This window comes from Harpia harpyja, chromosome 4, assembly GCF_026419915.1.
Source record: "Harpia harpyja isolate bHarHar1 chromosome 4, bHarHar1 primary haplotype, whole genome shotgun sequence".
Classification (NCBI taxonomy): Eukaryota; Metazoa; Chordata; class Aves; order Accipitriformes; family Accipitridae; genus Harpia; species Harpia harpyja.
The window spans coordinates 79,530,866-79,550,613 of NC_068943.1; the positions used below are offsets into that span (position 1 = coordinate 79,530,866).

The 19,748-nt window shown below is 51.7% G+C and overlaps 1 protein-coding gene and 1 gene segment (V, D, J or C); both read right to left on the bottom strand.

The window, feature by feature from the left end:
- Positions 1–19,748, bottom strand: part of LOC128140681 (T cell receptor alpha chain MC.7.G5-like) — a 191,724-nt gene that overhangs the window by 21,128 nt on the left and 150,848 nt on the right. The window lies entirely within an intron of this gene.
- Positions 7,435–8,667, bottom strand: LOC128140687 (Ig heavy chain V region 3-like). The segment is given in 2 exon segments: positions 7,435–8,115; positions 8,444–8,667. Coding segments are annotated over 2 exon segments (480 nt in total).

The following is a 19,748-nucleotide window of genomic DNA, read 5'->3' on the forward strand; positions in this document are numbered from 1 at the left end:
AAAGAAAGAAAGAAAGAAAGAAAGAAAGAAAGAAAGAAAGAGAAGAAAAGGGTTTCACCAGTCCTGGGTCCAGCATTGGTCCAGTCAGTGTAGAGATCCAGTTCCGGAGGGCGCGCACTGGGAACTTGTTCTCCCTTCTTTTATAGTGTGTTAGTCGATGGTCTCGACATGTGTGGTCCCATTCCCGGGGTTCTCTGGAATCGGTTGGTGAGCTTTGGGGGGGGGGTTCATTGTGGAGTTGCCTTTCTTTTTCTGCTGGCATGACCGCTTAAGATAGAAGCGCAGTCCCATCTTCCGTGGGGCCTCCTCCTCCAGGCACATATGCTGTGCTCCTTCTCCTGGTCACTTAAGATAAGGAACTGCGGCTTTGGAGAAGTGCGGTCCCACCCTCCGTGGGGCCCTCTCCTTCGGCCACATTGTCCTGCTCACAAAACTCCAGCATTTTTACAGAGGCCATTTTCTCCACCAAAGTTCTTTAACGAATGTTTGAGACATTGACTATAATTTGTCAGACCATCACAGACCTGCATGAGAGATCCAGTTTTTAGGAATAAAATGGCAAGATGGGCGTCACCAGATCCCCATGGATGTGATCAACAAAATAGCAGCTATGTCTCCACCGACTAATAAAAAGGAAACAGAGGCCTTCTTAGGTGTCGTGGGCTTTTGGAGAATGCATATTCCAAATTGCAGCCTAATTGTAAGCTCTTTCTATCAAGTTACCCAGAAGAAGAAGTTTAAATGGGGCCCTGAACAACAAGCCTTTGAACAAATTAAGAGGGAGATTGTTCATGCAGTAGCCCTTGGACCAGTCCGGGCAGGACAAGATGTTAAAAAAGTGCTTTATACTGCAGCCGGGGAGAATGGTCCTACCTGGAGCCTCTGGCAGAAAGCACCTGGGGAGACTCGAGGCCGACCCCTGGGGTTTTGGAGTCGGGGATATCAAGGATCCAAGGCCCGCCATACTCCAACTGAAAAAGAGATATTGGCAGCATATGAAGGAGTTCGAGCTGCCTCAGAAGTGGTTGGTACTGAAACACAGCTCCTCTTAGCACCCCGACTGCCGGTGCTGGGCTAGTATATCAGGCTGTATATCAGGCCAGCAGACAGATGCTTCAGTGCCTCTGAGCAGAGAGTCACCCACTGCCAGCACTCAGCACTTCCTTTGGTAGCTTTTAGTATGTGCTGCCGGTGCCATTTCTCCCCGTGAATCTGGGTCACTGGTTTTCTCCTCTGCCATGGGTGTCTGTTGCTGGCTGGTATGTTGGAGGAAGGGGAGTAAAGTGATATCCTGTTCCCATGGGTCACCAGAGACCATGGCGCCTCTTTCTCCAAGGTCCTGTCTGTTTGCTGTTGACTCCATCACCCTCTCACACGGCCAGTTCCTTGACATGTTGCTCCAAGGCCACCTGGCAAGTGACTGCTGCAGTGTGGAAGAAAAAGCCATGATCATTCTAATGAGCAAAGGACAGAACAATGCTGACGGGGCATTGTGATGACACCGGACTAGTGGGAGGACTAAATCATTATCTTTGAACCCAGCTGACAAAGATGGGCTGAGGAATAGAGCTGGTACCAGGAATCAGGGCTCATGAGGAGGGAGACACCACGTGACCCTCCCTCCTTTTCTCTGTCATACAGGGAACTATTTCTGATTTTCCCATTCAAAGCAGGATGGTTTTGCACCATGGGGACAAATCCCTTTGTCTTTGCCAAGCTGGGATGGTGAGGAAGCCACCCTCCTGTCCCTGAAACTGCTCTGAACGACCACAGGAGGGACAAGGACCTCTGACAGGCAAGCGGGCCTTGGGCCCTATGCTGCCATCCTAAGACCTTGTCTTTGCAAGATGGGCTGCAGTGCCCCATGAGCAGTGTGTCCGCTCCAGGTGTAAAACATTAGGCCCCAAGATGTGGGAGGAGCAGGTAGGTGCCCTGCTTGTCCCCACACTGCAGAGGAGACAGGCTGGACAGAGGTGCCTAACTCACAGCTAGAAGAGGAGGAGGCCTCTTCCCACCGTGCTCTGCAGGGATGTTTGACGACATCGAGAGGCAGAGGCAGGTCAGGCTGCAAGCGATCAGCACAGCTCCACAGAGCCGTGCAGAGCACAGGGGCATGCTCAGTTCCTGGAGGGCATCACCCCTTCCTTCCACTTACCTAGGATGAAAAATAACCCCATGCGCATGGCAGTCCATATGGCCAGGCCCACTCTGTCTCACCTCTCTCCAGCTTCTCTCTGCCTGCAGAACAGCTCTGCCCATGTTTGCCCTGTCTGTGCCTCTGTCACTACGGTCAGTCCTAGTCGCTCCTAGTCGCACCCTCGGTCTATGATAACAGTGAAGGTGAGAGGTGGGGCTGGAGGAACAGAAGTTGAAGCTGTTGGTGCACTCCCAGGTGTCTCTCACCCTGCAGGGTGCAATAACAGAGCCCTCGTTTGGCAGGAAAACCTCTGCTGGGCAAAAGGTGACGTGTTGCTGTAGGGCCACCCTGACCTTCCTCTGAGGAAGGACTGCAGGGTGCTGCGGGGGCTTAGGAGCTGGCCCTAACAGTGGCAGGTTGTCCTCCCATTGGCCCCACATCCCTTGGTGCTGCTGAGCTGCTGCTCCTGGATGGGACCCTCTGAGCCCAGCTACACTTGGACAGGGCACCCCTAGGCAAACTTGCTCCCCACTCTGCTCCCTCTGCTCTGGCCCAGCACCCTACTCCTAAACACACTCCCTCATAATACTACTTATCCACCTGCTTCTTCCTGGTCATGGGCCTCAGAGACAGCCCAAGCAGCAAAGGTCATACAGGGGTCTGGGCAGGTGAGATCTGGGTTGTCCTTGGTGCTGAAGATCTGGGGCAGATGTGTAGGCTCAATCCCCCCAGCTTATCCCCCAAAACTCACGTGCACAGGACCCAGCAGGCACCAGGCTGTTGGGGCTCCTCAGCAGAGCAGGTATATTCCCTTCTCTGTGCTTATCCTACCCAGCAGGAACCTGCTTCCCCTTGGCCCTTTGCAGCCATGGGGTGGGACACCTACTGAGCCCTGATAAAAGTTTCACTATCTTGACTGGTACCACCATTTGGGGGAGCACTGCGCACTCCACAGACTGCCTGAATCCTTCCCCTCCCTTCTCTTTTCATGGGTGCTCCAACATGGCCCCTTTGGGAGGGGATCCAGAACAGGTGAGGGAAGGGGAGGTGCAGAGGGTAGAGGAGCCCACTGAAACTGGAGGCTTGAGGCTGGAAAGAGAATCAGGGAGATGCAAGGCCAAGGTGGTGTACAGTGCCCTGGGCTACTTGGGGCTGCCCCAGCATGATAGGACATGCTGGGTTTCCTACAGTCCCCAAAATCATGGAGGGCTGGAGTTTAGTTCTGCTGTAGGGCACCCTCCATATCCTCCTTGTTGGAGTCCTGCCAGAAAATTCCGTTTCCCCTCAGTGTACACACAAGAACGTATATGGACATGGAGCCAATATATCATGTTCATGGGAAAAGACGCTCTGCAGCTCAGCTCCTGCTGTTCCAATACTCCGAGGATGCCTGAATGTTGCTGTCAGACACAGGGGAAAACCTCCAGCAGCCCCCTGGAGAAGCCACCCCTGTAACCCCCCACTACCAAAACCTTGCCACGCAAACCCAATACAGTCCAAGCCAAATTACCACTGCTTCTAAAGCATCCAATCATGCTAGTATTGTTGATCAATTTGTACCTGGATATTCATTTCAGCCGTAACATTTTTTAATACATTAGCTACTGTGTGAGCAGTCTGAACAGATTTCGCAAGCGCCGTGGTAGCAACGGCAGCAGTAGCTGCAATAATGATAGCTGATATTATAAAGGCAATTAGCCATCCTATAAATCGTTTTGGGTGACTAATTGTCCGCTTTAAAAGCCTTGATAATTGACTTAATCCTTATTCCCTTTCCCATGATTTGGTCATATTTACAGGGATCCACAATTCAGCACGACGTCACATTGGCATGATTACTATAAGACTTAGTTCAGATATATTCTTATGAGTAAGGTTAATTCAGATTAGTTTCAAAAGCATGGTTACGTAAAGCGATATCTACAAATTGAGCTGCTACAAAAACATAAGGATGTGAAGTACATATTATCACTGAATCTTTGTGATTCTGTGTCAGGTTCAAACTTATACAAGGAATGTTTTTTTATATAGTCACCGTGGCTTAGGCGCAACACCTTCAGTGGGCCCAATAAAAATGCTGCACCTGAGCCACAGTGACCCCACAAAGAAAAAAGGTCAGAATTCTTACAATACTGTTGCTGGCCACTATTGCCAGGTATGCTAAAAAAGGTATTCTTTGGAGTAGGATACATGTTGCATCATCTCGCTAGTTTGGTGTTGCATTCTCTTCAAATGTCCCTCTGTGATAGCTTTTTCGTTCTCGATGCACTGCTTCCTCCTCATTCGTCTCTCCTCCTTCAAATTCAGAGTCTTCATCTGCGGGATTGGGTTGTCCAAGTGGTTTCGCCAGCTCATAATATGGCTTCACGTGTTTAGCTGGAATCCACTTGGTTCCTGTGGGAAGAAGAACACAAGCATACCCTCGCCTCTAAGTGATTAGTTCCACAGGTCCATTCCAACCAGGTCTACTAAAGGGATCTTTATACAGTACTTTAGGTCTGTGTGAAATAGAATCAGGAGTTCTAAAATGCCGATCTATAGCTGTGCTGGCCATTAAATCTGGCGAGCGATTTAAAAAATTCAAAGTAAACATAGCATTATCTAGCTGTTCTTGTGGTGGCATATTTTGATCTATAAGTGTCATGGTTTAACCCCAGCCAGCAACTAAACACCACGCAGCCGCTCACTCACTCCCCTCCCACCCAGTGAGATGGGGGAGAAAATCGGGAAAAGAAGCAAAACCCGTGGGTTGAGATAAGAACGGTTTAAAAGAACAGAAAAGAAGAAACTAATAATGATAATGATAACACTAATAAAATGACAACAGCAATAATGAAAAGATTGGAATGTACAAATGATGCGCAGTGCAATTGCTCACCACCCGCCGACCGACACCCAGCCAGGCCCCCGAGCGGCGATTCCCCGCCTGCACTTCCCCGTTCCTATACTAGATGGGACGTCACATGGTATGGAATACACCGTTGCCCAGTTTGGGTCAGGTGCCCTGGCTATGTCCTGTGCCAACTTCTTGTGCCCCTCCAGCTTTCTCGCTGGCTGGGCATGAGAAACTGAAAAATCCTTGACTTTAGTCTAAACACTACTGAGCAACAACTGAAAACATCAGTGTTATCAACATTCTTCGCATACTGAACTCAAAACATAGCACTGTACCAGCTACTAGGAAGACAGTTAACTCTATCCCAGCTGAAACCAGGACAATAAGTACCCCAATGACAAGTTGTCCATAATTTGTTCCACTGACAAATCATTGTATTCTAATTACCATACAGAATACTGAGCAGAAGTCAACACCGTTTTCATAAGCAATTTCCAGTCCCTAGGAGTCATAGTATAAGTGCCTCCAATTGTTTCCACGAGTCCCCTTGTAAATGAATTGTGTAACCCATTTTCATGAATTGACTTCCGTAATTCTTTTATCATTTCATAACGTAAACTGTCATGCTGTGGTGTATTATGAGGTTTGTATATAACAGGAAAAGTAAACATGGTATCACCTTGCTGTAGAGCTTTTTCTCGACAGCATTGCATCAAGCTATGTGTATTTTTTCCCAAATCATTAAATGAATTGTCACATTTAGCATCAAAGTCTGTTAAAGGCAGAGCTGAAGGCACTACAGTTTTTTTCTCCGCACCGCTGTAAAGCAGGAGCCACAGGATTAGACAGAGGCATAGAGTTAGAGGGATTAGCAGGAGAAGGAGATACAGGCAGTGCAGCAAAGCCAGGTTCTGTTTTAAGTTCTGCAAACCCTGGAGAGGGAGTACCAGGCAACTGGGGTGGGTGGGTGGGGGACGGTGGTGGCATGGCCACGGGCGCAGAGACCGTGGAAGGCAGCGGCAGGGTGGCGGGGACCTGTATGCGGTGGTGAGGGTCGGCGACCCCGCGGAGCCTGTGCTGCCCGCCCGCTGCCTGCCTGTCTGCCTGCCGGCGGGATGTATGCATTAACGGTGTTAGTGCAGGAGGTGGTGGAGGTAGTGAGGGATATAAATCCGGCTCTTTTTCAGAGTCCACCCTGCCTGATGCAAAAGAATTATTATCGGAATCAGAATCCTGCTCATTAGCGGCCTGCTTACAAACTGTCTCCTCAAAAGCAGTATCAGGTTGTATTGATATGATTTTCTCTGCCGGCTGTAAATGCATCAGTGCAGTATAAATAAATTTCCATGTCACAATTAAATTTTCTGGTACACCAAATGCCAAAGTTTTTCACATTTGTAAATGCTCTCCAACTCTTTCCCAAACCTTGCTATCAAAAGTTCCCTCTGTGGGAAACCAGTTACAATTATCCTTTACCCATATTAAAAGTGAAGCAATTTGTCCCTCTGTTATTTTATACCCAGAGGTCCATAAAATCTGCTACAAAGCGTTTAAGTAGAGCTAATGCTCCTGAGAAACTGATCGCCCCATGCTACTCACCCGTTCCACAGGGGTTGCTGTTACCTATTTTCTTGGAGTTGCGGCCACTTCTTCAGAACTCTCCCTGTTAGATTGTGTGGTCTCCACAGTGAAGGGGAATCACCTCTTTTCTTCTTCTCTTGATCACGTCGTTTTCTTCTCTTAATCGCGCCAGCTTCTCTCCATCACATCGTCATCTTCTCTTCATCACGCCGTCTTCTTCTCTTGATCGTGTGGGCTCACCATCTCTGGCGACTGAATCAAGCGCTCAAGCTCTCTGTGCAAGATTCCCTTTATTTCACTAAAAGATCAAACTTATATATGTTTCAACAAAGATCTAGAAAGAACTAACAGCATACAGCCAATACTACTAACACAGGAGGGCATATCTGGCTCAGCTGGGATGTTTGCCAGTCCTCAGAACAGTTAAAGATAAAAACATTCCATACACATACTTGTGACTGTCTTCAGCCACATCCTCCCAGGCCTAGAAAAGGCCATCCTCCAACCTGACCTTGTAAAACTACTTCTTCCAAGGCTTGGCAAACATGCAGCACAACAAATTCTAATGGTCACTCTTGAAAACTAATGCCAGGTGTTCCGACCTGCTCCCACAGGCATTGCCTATGGGACAACAAGGAGGGGGAGGAGGTGCTCCAGACACCAGAGCAGAGATTCCCCTGCAGCCCATGGAAGACACCACAGTGGGACAGTTGTTTCCCTGCAGCCTGTGTAGGATCGCATGGCAGGGTACATGAGTGTGCCCTGACAGGAACTGGGGCCTGTGGACAGCTGATGCTGGAGCAAGTTTATCCTGAAGGACTGCAGCCCTCCAAAAGGAACCATCCCGGAGCCATTTGTGAAGGACTGTAGACCATGGGAGGGAGGAAGGAGCAGTAGAGATGAAGTGTTATGATTTCACCTCAAACCCCATCACCCATGGGCCACTTGGGCAGAGGAGGTAGAGGAATTGGGAATGAAGGTATGAAGCTGAGCAAGGGAGGAAAGTGGGAGGTGTAGGGGAAGGTGTTTCCAGTTTTTTTGTTGATCACAATCCTACTCTGTTTTAATTTACCATAAGTTACAATTCCCGCAGTGTGCAGGAAAGGCCAGGAACTCCTGCGGTGTAGAGTGATGGAACTTCACTGCCTGGGAACCACCCTGAGGCCCCCACCCCAAGCAGCCCCTTGCCCCACAGCTCTGACATTGTGGCCCAGCAGGTTTGTGTTAAAGCTCAGCTGGATTTCCTGTCCCCGTGCAACAGCACAGAAGTAGCGGGCAGAGTCCCGGGGCTGAACGGGCTGCAGGGACAGATATAACTCAGACCAGGAATTGTCCCAGAATACAGTAGCTCGACCATCCACAGACTGCCCGACTTCAATGACTGAGGAATCAGAGCTCTTGTACGACACCCACTCGAGACTGCCGCCGACTGCCTGACGGTACCACCAAACTGTGGAATTCCCGAAGTTGAAGCCGGATCCGCGGCAGGAGAGGCGCACGGTGTCCCCGGGCGCTCGCAGCCCTCCGCCGTCCTCCACCAGCCTCAGCTGCGCCCACAGCCCTGCGGACGGAGAGCGCAGGCAGCCGGGCAGGGCGCGCCCACGGCCCGAGGACGTTCACCCGCCGCCCCGGCACAGCCCCAGCCGGCCCGGGGCTGAGCCGCGCCTGCTCCCGACACTTGCGCCCCGACCCGCCGCCCGAAAGCCTCCCTCGCCCTCTCCCCCGCCCGCCCACGCCACCCGCTCCCCGCTTCCCCGCTTCCCCGCTTCCCCGCTAAGGAAGGCCAGCGCCAGGCGACAGCGCGCCCGGCGCCGGAGCAGCCGCGGCCGCGGGCAGCCCCAGCCCCGGGCCCAGCCCCGGGCTCGCTGCCCGCCCCGCCCGGCTCTCACCTGCCGGCCCCGCGGCCAAGGACAAGGCCAGGAGCCACGGCCCCAGCCCGGGCGCCATCGTGCCCTGCCGCGCCGGGGCCGGCCGGGGCTGAAGGGCCCGGCGGGAGCCGCAGAGGAGCCGAGCGGAGCCGCGCTCGGGCCCGGGCTCGGGCCGGCTTCTGCGCGCCCCGCCGGCTCGGCCCCTCGCCGGGGCAGCGCCGACGCCTCTGCCCGCCCCCAACAGACCCGCCCCGGCCCGGCCCGGCCCCCCGGGGCCGCGGCCCCTTCGCGGCAGGAGAAGGGGCGGCGCGGGGAGGGCCGCGGGGCAGGGGCGGCGGCACAGGAGGAGCGCGGCGCCCCGGGAGACGAAGGCTCCTGCCCCTTGGCTCCCAGCGCGGCTCCGGCGCTGTCCCGGCTCGTCGCCCGGCCGAGCCCTGCCGAAGGCGGTCGGCGCCTCGGCGAGCCACGGGCTGCCGGCCCGCAGCGTCCCCTCGCAGGACGCTCCCCGTGCCCCGGGCAGCCAAGCCCGCCCTGGCCGCGCTCCCATCCCCCGCCCGCGGGGACCAAGACACGCGGAGGGCTGTGCTGCCATCCCGAGGGACCTCGACAGCCTGGAGAAGCGGGCTGACAGGAACCCCCTCCCGTTCAACACGGGCAAGAGCAAAGTCCTGCACCTGGGGAGGAGCAACCCCGTGCACCAGGGCGGGCTGGGGGCTGCTCAGATGGAAATCGCATTCGCAGAAAAGGACCCGAGCGTTCTGCTGGACGACAGCCTGACCAGAAATCTGCCCTTGCGGCAAAGAAGGTTCGAGGTAGCCGGGGCTGCATTGGGCAAAGCATTGCCAGCAGGTCAGGGAGGTGATCCCTTCTCTCTACTCAGCACTGGCGAGGTCACACCTGGAGTACTAGCTTCACTTCTTGGCTGCCCACTGCAGGAGAGACTTGGGCATATGGGAGAGAGCCCAGTGGAGGGCCACGAAGGTGATAATGGGAGTGGAGCAGCTCTTATGTGAGGAAAAGCTGAGAGAGCTGGGACTGTTTACCCTGGAGAAGAGAAGGCTCGGGGGGGATCTCATCAATATGTGGAAACATATGAAGGGATGCTGTAGGGAAGGCAGGGCCAAGCTCTTTCCAGTGGTGCTCAGTGACAGGACAAGAGGCAATGTGCACTAACTTTCTGTGGTTTTGTAGTGGTACGTGCCAGGGCAAAGGGGAAAACTGAAACTCAGAATTTGCTACTCTCCTGAGGACTTGCAGAAACAGCTATTTTACGGGAGTTCAAAGCTGGAAGGCAAGAGAGAAAAATGCAAGTGATACACAAGTAATATGGGCAGGTAAAAAAGTAGCCCCCAGAGGAGGCAGGAGAGCTAGTCAGCATGGTTATGGTTTCTGTATACCTGGCGTCTGCCACATGTATGTAAGGTGTGTGGTCTTCTGTTAGAGCTTACTGTGTGTTGTTCTTCTGTAAAGGTGCAGAGACAGCTACATACGCATGTGATGAGTTTGGACAACCACGTACACAAACCCAGAGCCCGGCATTGGAAGGACGGGGAATAACATGCATCGCCATTTGGGTGGTTGACTGGCTGGTTCCTGGGGCCTGAGAGGCCTACTGCGGGCACAGCTTGTTGCTGGAGGCAGGGTTCCTGGACAGAATGGAGGGCAGGGGAGGGAATTTCATCACACCCAAAGGCCACTGCTGGAGGAGTGCAGGGGGTACAGCGCATGAGGTCAGGGGCAAAGACTAGAGGTGTTCCCCCAGTCAGAAACCCAAGGATGCAAGAGTACTCCCACAGCCTTTCCAGCCTCCACAGCTGTCTCTTAAAAGCTCTGGCTGGCCATCAGGCCTCATGCTGTCCTCTCAGGCTCCCCAGAAACGACATAAGAAAAGGGGAGCAGAAAAAGCACCAGTTTTGCTCCTAGGATGGTAGAAGAGTGGAGGCTGTAATGGACCTCTGGAAAAGGTCTAGTTGAACCCTCCTGCTTGAAGCAGGGTCAAACGGTGTTCAGTAACTGTAGTGGGTGCAGCAGGGACAGAGTTAATTTTCTTCCTAGCAGCCTGTATTGGCAGCTGCAATTTTATGTGACCAAAACCACGTTGATAACACATCAATGTTTTAGCTATTGCTGAATAGTGCTTTTGTAGCGTCACTGCCTGTGACTGAAAAGGACTTAACCGAAAGGTTCAAGCAAACATCTTGAACTTCACTTGCAGACTTAACTGCAAGGTTCAAGCCAAAATGACTTGAACTTCACTCACAGACTTAACTGCAAGGTTCAAGCAAACAACTTATTTGAACTTCACTTACAGACTTAACACGCCACTATTGCAGGTTTTACAGATACGATGGAGGAATGCACTATTGTGATTTTTGAAGGCAAGAGTAGTACATTATTACAACCACAAGTGATTCACAGACAACCACAAACGCATTTACAAACTTAAAGCATAAACAATGTTCACTTACCCCTCCAGGTAAGGGCTCTCAATCCCAGGGAAGTTACCTTGACCGGCATCCCGATCAAGGGGGGGTGTGGGGGTGTGTGTGTGTGTGTTTCCTTCGCAAGCCAACTGTATAGTTGGAGAAGTGACTCCCCCCTTTCCAACCTGAATCTTAGAGTTCTTATCCCCTGACTTGTGGAATGGTGTGTATGACTACGTCTGAGTGGATTATGATATAGGCCTAAATGGATTATGTATATCTGAGTGGAGTTTCCCCTTATCTTTCCTTTGTTGGTCTGTGATTGTTTGAATACACAAGGTTGTCATTTGAAACTGAAGCTGAAACCCTCCGGGTTTCGGGTTGGTTGGTTTGTTTTTTTTTTTACCTTGCTTCCTCAGCAACTGAATGGTGGTTAGATTGAGACTCAGGGCATACTATTTGCTAAGGGATTTCAAGGCTCAGTTGAGGTTTTGGTTCTTTGAATGGTGCAGCCTCTGCCCTGTTTACTTTAGGGTTTATCAGACAACCCAGGGCTAAGCTGTCTACACAGCTCCCCCATGAGTCATCTCTGCAGAGAGACAGGGCCTCAAGGCAACCCAAGGCTGGGTCACTTTTGTAACCCCCCATGAGTCACCTGTGTGCACTAGACATGGTGAAACTCGTTTGTGAACTATAAGCCGGACAATCCACACACTGCCTCCTGTGTTTCTCATGTTCCCCCACGAGCTGTACAGCTGACCACAACTGGCCAAAGGGATATTCTATACCGCGTGACATCATATGAAGCAATAACAGCTGGGGGAAAGAAGGAGGAAATGTGGTTATTTGGAGATATGACATTTGCCTTTCCCAAGTAACCGTTATGCATGATGAAGGCCTGCTTTCCTGGAAACAGCTAAACACCTGCCTGCCAATGGGAAGTAGAGAATGAGTTTATTAGTTTGCATCGTTTGTGTGTGCAGCTTTGGCTTTGCTTATTAAACTCTCGTTATCTCAACACACAAATTTTCTCACTTTTACCCTTCCGATTCTGTCTCCTGTCCCACTGTGGAGGGAGTAAGTGAGCGGTTGTTTGGGGCTTAGCTGCCATCTTGGGTCAAGCCACCATGGTAGGCTGCCCACAACGTTGTCCGGTTCAGTTTTGAGTATCTCTGAGAGTGGACACTACCTGTTCCAGTAGTGACATTGACAGTAAACCCCCAGTTCTCTCAGGCTCCCCTTGTGTGTCAGATGCTCTCTTCCTCATCTTCATGGACCTTCATTGCATTTGCTGTGCTATGTCCATGTCTTTCCTCTGCTGGGCAGCCCAGGAGTGGACACAGCAGTCCACACTCTCACCAGTGCTGAATTCAAGACCACCCATCCCAAAGAGCAAGGAGTCAGGTAAAAATGCCAGGAGGCCTGCATGGATAAACAAGGCAAGGAAAAACGTGAGGCCCCTGCTGAGAGGAGTGGGTGACCTGATGGCAGGTACTGAGTGCCTTATGCACCTCAGCCTTTACTAGCAAGCCCGGCCTTCAGGACTACCAGGTCCCAGAGTCCAGGGGGAAAGCCTGGAGAAAGGGAGATGTACCCTTGCACAGTCCATGTCACTGAGCGGTTATCTACTCCACCATAAAAAGCTTTGTCTACAATGTTGCTAAGAGATACAGTGCCGAAAGCGTACCTGAATTCAGAATACACAACATCTACTCCCTCCTCATCCACCAAGACCACTGCCTTATTGTAGAAGGCTTGAAATTTGGTTGAGCATGTTTTCCATTTCACAAGCCCATGCTGACTGTTCCGCAGGCCGAGCCCTGGTGCAGCTGGGACCTTTCTGGCTTCAGGAAGCGAGTAGGGTGGGGGTGGGCCACTATCTGGAAGGGGACCTGCCAGGAACCTCACAGAGTTCAACAAGCAAATTGCTGCACGGGGAGGGGAACAACCCGAAGCACCAGGACAGGCTACGGTCACCCAGCTGGAAAGCAGCTTTGCAGAAAAAGTCCTCGGGGTTGTGCTTAGATACCACGCTGGCCATGAACCAGCAATGTGCCCTTGTGGCAGAGGCGGCTAATGGTATCCTGGGCTGCATTAGACGAATTGTCGCCAGCATGTCAGGGAGGTGATCCTTCCCCTCATCCAGGTGGTGTCAGCCCTGATGCATGTTCTTATCTTCATACAGCTCCAGGTGCTGGGTAACTGTTACATTGCTGCATTACCTAGCTAATGGAGCTGTTGTTACTGTTTCACCTCTCGCTCAGCCTAGAAAGATAGCCTGAAACTGGACATGGAAGAAGGATGAGATACTTCTGTGTCACTGCTCAGCAGAGAGATATCTGACTGATGACAGATCAGGAACAGGTTTTTCTAGACCCTGCTTAAATTTGGATACAATTAAGCATGCGGGGATGTCCATGCAGTCCTCAGAATCAGAGTACTCGTATGCTATCTGTAGTGCCTGGTCATGCAACGGCTGCCAAGTTCACATGGGAAAGTCCTTGCGAAGGAGTTGAATATCATCTCTCTTGCGATTGCAGCGTACACGCCCTCAATTCCTCATAGACTCTGAACAGTTAAGAATTACAGCTAGCAATTCACTCCGAGTATGAAAAACATTGCAGGAAGAAAGAAGTGTCTGGAGTGCTACGATTGGGAGGGGGAACCCTCTAGGGACTGTCCCTCTGGACAGTCAAATTCTGAAAGCCCGCTCACAATTCATCAGTCCGCTGGTGGCAATGCAAATCCATGCATTGGCATCTGCAGTGGTCAGACTGCAAACAGCTGCCGTAGCAGCAATGGCCAGTGCGTAGACCATGGGGTGCTGGGCTGGCAGGGGCGCATACCAGAGCATGTGGCCTAAATACTAGTACACAGCCTCCTTACGCCACTGTATGCAACTGGCTGCTATGAAACTAGGATGGCCAAGTTGTGAAAGTCACAACTGCCCCGTATCTCCAGGATTTCGAAAATGCCAGCCATATCTATAGGACATGCCCTGCTAGACCAAGTCTTTCTGCCAACACAACTGCAATACCAGGAGGCCAAGGGACTGATAAGCCTCCGTAGCACACGTTATGGGTGAGCAGTTGTCCTCCAGGGGACACTGGCATGAAGACTTTGGGCACATGCATTAATTATTCCATGGGTAGACGCCTTTACATCAACTTCTACTGTCGACATTGAAGACTGTTGGGAATGGGCTGTGGCTCTACGGGTGTCTTCACATAAACAGCCACAGAAATCCCATGCACACCCTGAGCCTCTTTTGTCCTCTGCACACTTGCAGACATGTACCTTAAAAGCCCCACAGGGTGAAGTACCAACCCACGCAATGGGAAAACTGCTCTTATAGTCTGCCAGCAGTCCCTGAACCTCACCATAATGTTTGTCTAGAGATAGTGGGACTTCACACATATTGCACACAGTGACCTCATGTGACCACAACAAAACCATCACGTATTGAGAGCGTAGTACCATTAATAGAATAATAGAACCATTAGAATCATAGATCATAGAATATCTCCAGTTGGAAGGGACTCATAAGGATCATTGAGTCCAACAACCTGCTCCTCGCAGGACTGCCTAAAACTGGACCATATGACTACGAGCATCGTTGTGCTGGTTTTGGCTGGGATAGAGTTAATTTTCTTCATAGTAGCTCCTATGGGGCTATGTTTTGGATTCCTGCTGAAAACAGGTTGATAATTCAGGGATGTTTTTGTTATTGCTGAGCAGTGCTTACACAGAGTCAAGGCCTTTTCTGCTCCTCATACAGCCCCACTAGCAAGTAGGCTGGGGGTGAACAAAAACTTGGGAGGAGACACAGCCAGGACAGCCAGGACAGCGGACCCCAACTGACCAAAGGGATGTTCCATACCACATGATGTCATGGTCAGCATCTAAAACTGGGGGGAAGAAGAAGACGGGCAGACATTCGGGGTGATGGCATTTGTCTTCCCAAGTAACCATTATGCATGATGGAGGCCCGCATTCCCAGAGATGGCTGAACAGCCACCTGCTAATGCAAAGCGGTGAATGAATTCCTTACTTTGCTTTGCTTGCATGTGCGGATTTTCCTTTACCTATTAAACTTTCCTCATCTCAACCCATAAGTTTTCTCGCTTTTACTCTTCCAATTCTCTCCTCTGTCCTGCCATGGGGGGAGTGAGCAAGCGACTGTGTGGTACTTAGTTGCTGGCTGGGGTTAAACCACAACAATCATCCAGATGCTCCTTGAACTTTGACAGCCTTGGTGCCCTGGCCACTTCCCTCAGGAGCCTGTTCCAGTGACTGACCACCCTCTCAGTAAAGAACCTTTTCCTAATGTCCAACCTGAACTTCCCCTGACAAAGCTTCTTTGCATTTCCTCATGTGCTATTGCTGGTCACCAGAAAGAGAAGATCAGCACCTCCCCTTCCACTGTGCCCCTTGCGGAAGCTGTAGACCGTGATGAGGTCACCCCTCAGCCTTCTCTTCTCCAAGCTGAACAAAACAAGTGACCTCAGCTGCTCCTTGTAAGTCTTGCCTTTGATGCCTTTCACCCCTGGCAGGCACCCTTAGAGCTGCAGGGCACCTCCTTCTACATCTCATCATGCATCATCTTGTTGTGCATAAGGGAGAAGGAAAGCAAGAGAAGTTGGCACCTCCATCCCTCCAACCCTTGGCAGGTGGATCCCTGCATCTGCTCAGGGACATGCTCTTTTAAGGACACTCTTCTCCCATCCCTCCCCCAGCTTTGCTCACCCCACAGATGTCTTCTTGGAGAAAACATGAGGGGGTGCGTGGAGAGAGGATGGGTGGCTCCACACAACCAGTCTTAGCTGTTGTCACTCCTCCTGCACTCATGCAGCCCAAAGAAAACCTGCTCCACTACTGCAACTAAGCCTCCCAGGGCCAGAGCAAGGGGGATCCCTTTGTGCGAACCCCAGCTTCACCACTGCCGCTCCTCACAGCACGCTGGGTAAGCAAAAGTTTTAATGTCTCTTAGGCCTTTGCAGGACTCACTAGTGAAGAAATATTTGCAGCTAAACTGTCTTTCTCTCAACCCACGTGTTCTCTTCCTTCTCCCCTCTGATTCTTTCCCCCATCCTGCTGAGGGGGCTGTGAGAGAGAAGCTGTGTGCGGCTCAGCTGCCTACCGGGGTTTACCCTCAGCAGTCCCTTTTGGTGCCCAACATGGGACACGAGTTTTTTCACAGAACAACAGGTTTGAGTGCAGTGTGCTGGACCGAAGTTATAGCTCTCAAGCTGTTTCCCTATGAACTGGCAGGCTCCTCTGCTTGCCGCAGGCCTCACCTGCTTTGCTTCATTTTACAGTCTAGTGCTTCTTAGTGGCTGCATTTTGCTTTTGCTCTTTGCCCTAGTGCTTATGCAGTGCACTCTGCTGGGCCCAGGAAGATTTTGCCAACAGCAATGGCCATGCACCCAAGCTGGCAGATGGCCAGAGCGTTGCTGCTCTTCCTGTGCTGCTGTACCGGACCTGCAGGAACTCCAGTGTGAGCTTGAGTGGCAGGGACTGTGACCTGCGGGTAAGGCCATGCCAAAACATGTACACCCCGAAGGGACTGTGGCTCGTGTTTAAGGCCATGCCAGAGCACGTTCTCCCCTGAATGGACTGTGGCCCATGGATAAGGCCACGCTGGAGCAGCATGTCACGGTCCACTCGTATCTCCCAAATTTACAGGACTGTAAATTATGTATTCTGTCAGTTAATCTTTCTTTTATGAGCTCATTAGGAAAGAAAACAAACATCTCCAGCAAGGGATCAGTCCCATCTTCACAGACCAGTCTAACATGGGACCTCGCTAACTCATCACTTAATTCATGAGGTTTCTAATGCACAAGTTCTCTAATTCATAAGCTGCAACTCATAACTCGTGACTAGCAACTTGTACCTCGCAGCTCATAACTTGTGACTAGCAATTCATAACTCACATACATTGGTGAGCAGATTCTGAAGAAACTGCCAGATAATCTACATGCAAGGACTATAGCTGGGGGAGACAGCAAGCTGCAGGTGCTAAAGGCTTCATAATGACCTTTAGCCCTTCCTGCCATTGTGCCACACCTACGCCTGAGCCTCCCTCCCATCCCCTGCCTGCCAGGACAAAGGACACGGTGCAGAAACAACCCCACACAATCCTACCTCCTTGCCCCACACCCTTCCTTTCTGCACCACAGAGCTACTCACCCTCCACCCTGCCCAAAACTGCTAATATCCCCTCCCATCTCCTGCAGCTTCTTGTTGCCCTTCTTTCCTGCTGGGTTGCAGGGCTGTCCTGCTGGGGACCAGTGCCACCAGGCTATGGTCCACATCCATTCCACACTGAGGAAATGGCAGAGGTGGGCTGTGGGAGATGCTGGTAGGGAGGTGCTGGGGCAACAGGGATATGCTCAAGGAGCTGGGTCTCCTCATCTCGCTTACCCAGGATGGGAAATAATCCCACGGACACAAGAGTCCACATAGCCAGAATATCTTCCTCTCACCTTCCCCCAGCTTTCACCACAGTCACCCCTGCCTGGCCCACCATCACCTGGCACTATGCCCCAGGAACAGCCCCATTACTCCCTTCGCACTGGTCTGGCCTGTGACAGCTTCGAACCTGAATGCCCAGAGGTGGTAAAGAACAAGTAATTGACATTGTCAGGGCACCCTTAGGTGTCCTCCTTTCGTTCCTGCCAGGACACCACAAAGCGTTCTTCAGCTCCGCTGTGGCAATGCCCAGCATACGGCAGTTATGGTTGGCATTGTGGGAAAACCTCTTGTTGGTGACAGCACCTATGGGGCCACAGGAGGCTCCCAGCCCTTCCTTGGGAGCATGTGCTGTGTGGGCCTGATGAGACGCTGCCAGTACCAGGCCACAGGAAGAGAGCAGAAGTGGGACCTGAAAGCACATCACAGGGTCAGTACATGCCCTACTCATCCCTGTATGACAGACCTTCTCGGCTGGATCTCTTCACCCTGAAACATCCCTGAAAATCCAGCAGGGATGTTCACCCATCACTTCACTCCAAACCGCTCTTGGCAACAGATCAAGTGGTGTCAAGGTTTAAGCCCAGCCAGTAACAAAGCACCACAAAGCCACTCGCTCACTCGTCTCTGCCCCGACCCCAGTGGGATGAGGGGGAGAAAATATCAAGAACAGCTTGTGGGTCGAGGCAAGGACAGGGAGGGATCACTCACCCCTTATGGTCATGGGCAAAAGGCAGACTCAACCTGGGGAAAAACCAAAATCAGTTTAATTTACTACCAAACAAATCAAAACAAGGCTAATGAGAAGGAAAACCAAATCTTAAAACACCTTCCCCCCACCCCTCCTTCCTTCCTGGACTCAACTCCACTCCCCGTTTTCTCCACCTCCTGCCCCCCAGCAGCAAAGGGGGATGGGGAATGGGGGTTGGGATCAGTTCATCACACCTTGTCTCTGCTGCTCATTCCTCCTCAGTGGGAGGACTCCTCACTCTTCCCCTGCTCCAGCATGGGGTCCCTCCCATGGGCTGCAGTCCTTCACAAACTTCTCCACCATGGGTCCTTTCCATGGGCTGCAGATCTTCAGGCACAGGCTGCTCCAGCGCGGGCTTTCCCACGGAGTCCCAGCCATCTTTAGGGGCACCCAACTGCTCTGGCGTGGGATCCTCCGCGGGCTCCAAGTGGGCATCTGCTCCCCCGCTCACCTCCCTGGGCTGCAGGGGAACTGCCTGCCGTCTTACCACAGGCTGCAGGGCCATCACATCCTCCTGCGCACCTCCTCTCCCTCCTTTACTGACCTCGGTGTCTGCATAGGTGTTTCTCCCATGTTCCACTTTCCCCTCTTTTCCCAATCCAATGTCAGGGAAGGTTTCGATATGATCCCAAGAGCAAGATTAAGCCACAAAGAAGGACAAATGCTGTATACCCAAACCAGCTGTTATTATCAAAATTATCGAAAGTAGAAAATAGTAGCGATAGGCTATAATGGAAGAAAAAGGCAGAATTGAAGCAAGCGTTTGGGATAGGGTTGCAAGAATAGTCACCACCACAGATCCAGCGGCATCCTGTTGGTCCTCAGTCTTCAATTCTTCAGTGATGGTTGCACACCACGGCTTGTCTCCACGGTTTTTTTATAGGGCATAGTCAGATGCGTGCACTTATGTACTGTTCATGCACTGTTCATGCGCTGCAGGTTTTGTCTATCACACGACCTTCGCGTGATCAACACCAGAAACCAGTACATTATCTCAAAGACTACAGTTTCCATGACGATGGTAGTCTCCACATTCCTGCATGCTTCACTGGCTCCAGCCCATCTCCTCCCCTGAATGCCTCAGTGGCCTGGTGATCATCCTTATGGACAGAGGAGTGTCCTGCTTAAACAGGCCATCCCAGAGACAAATGGCTTGAAATAAATAGTTCACTGTTCCGTCTCTCACAGCAAACAATCTTTGAGACAAATGGCTCAAGATGACAGTTCACTCTCTCACACGTCTCCACTGCAGGTTCCCCTTCTTAAATATGTTATGCCAGAGGTGCTACCACCGTCACTGATTGGGTCACCTTGGCCAGCAGCAGGTCCAGCGGGGAAGATTCTAGCAGCTTCTCACAGGACCCATCCCTGCAGTCCCTTCCCCGCTACCAAAACCCACCACACAAACCCAAAACAAGTGAAATGATGGAAATGGGAAACCCGCTGGCCAAAGCTCAAGTGCTTTGCTTGGCCGTAGTGGTCACAACCAGAAGACTGTTTTCCAGGGACGACTTGGTGATCCACGTAATAGGTTGACCTGTGAGGCCACAGGCTTGCCTTGGGTTGCACACAGCTCGGGAGTTTCTGCAGTGTGCTGTGCTCCACACTTCCCTGCTGCAGGAGGAACTGAGCTGGCAAATCACAGTGGAAGAGCCTGGAGTTGCCACCCATGTGGTGT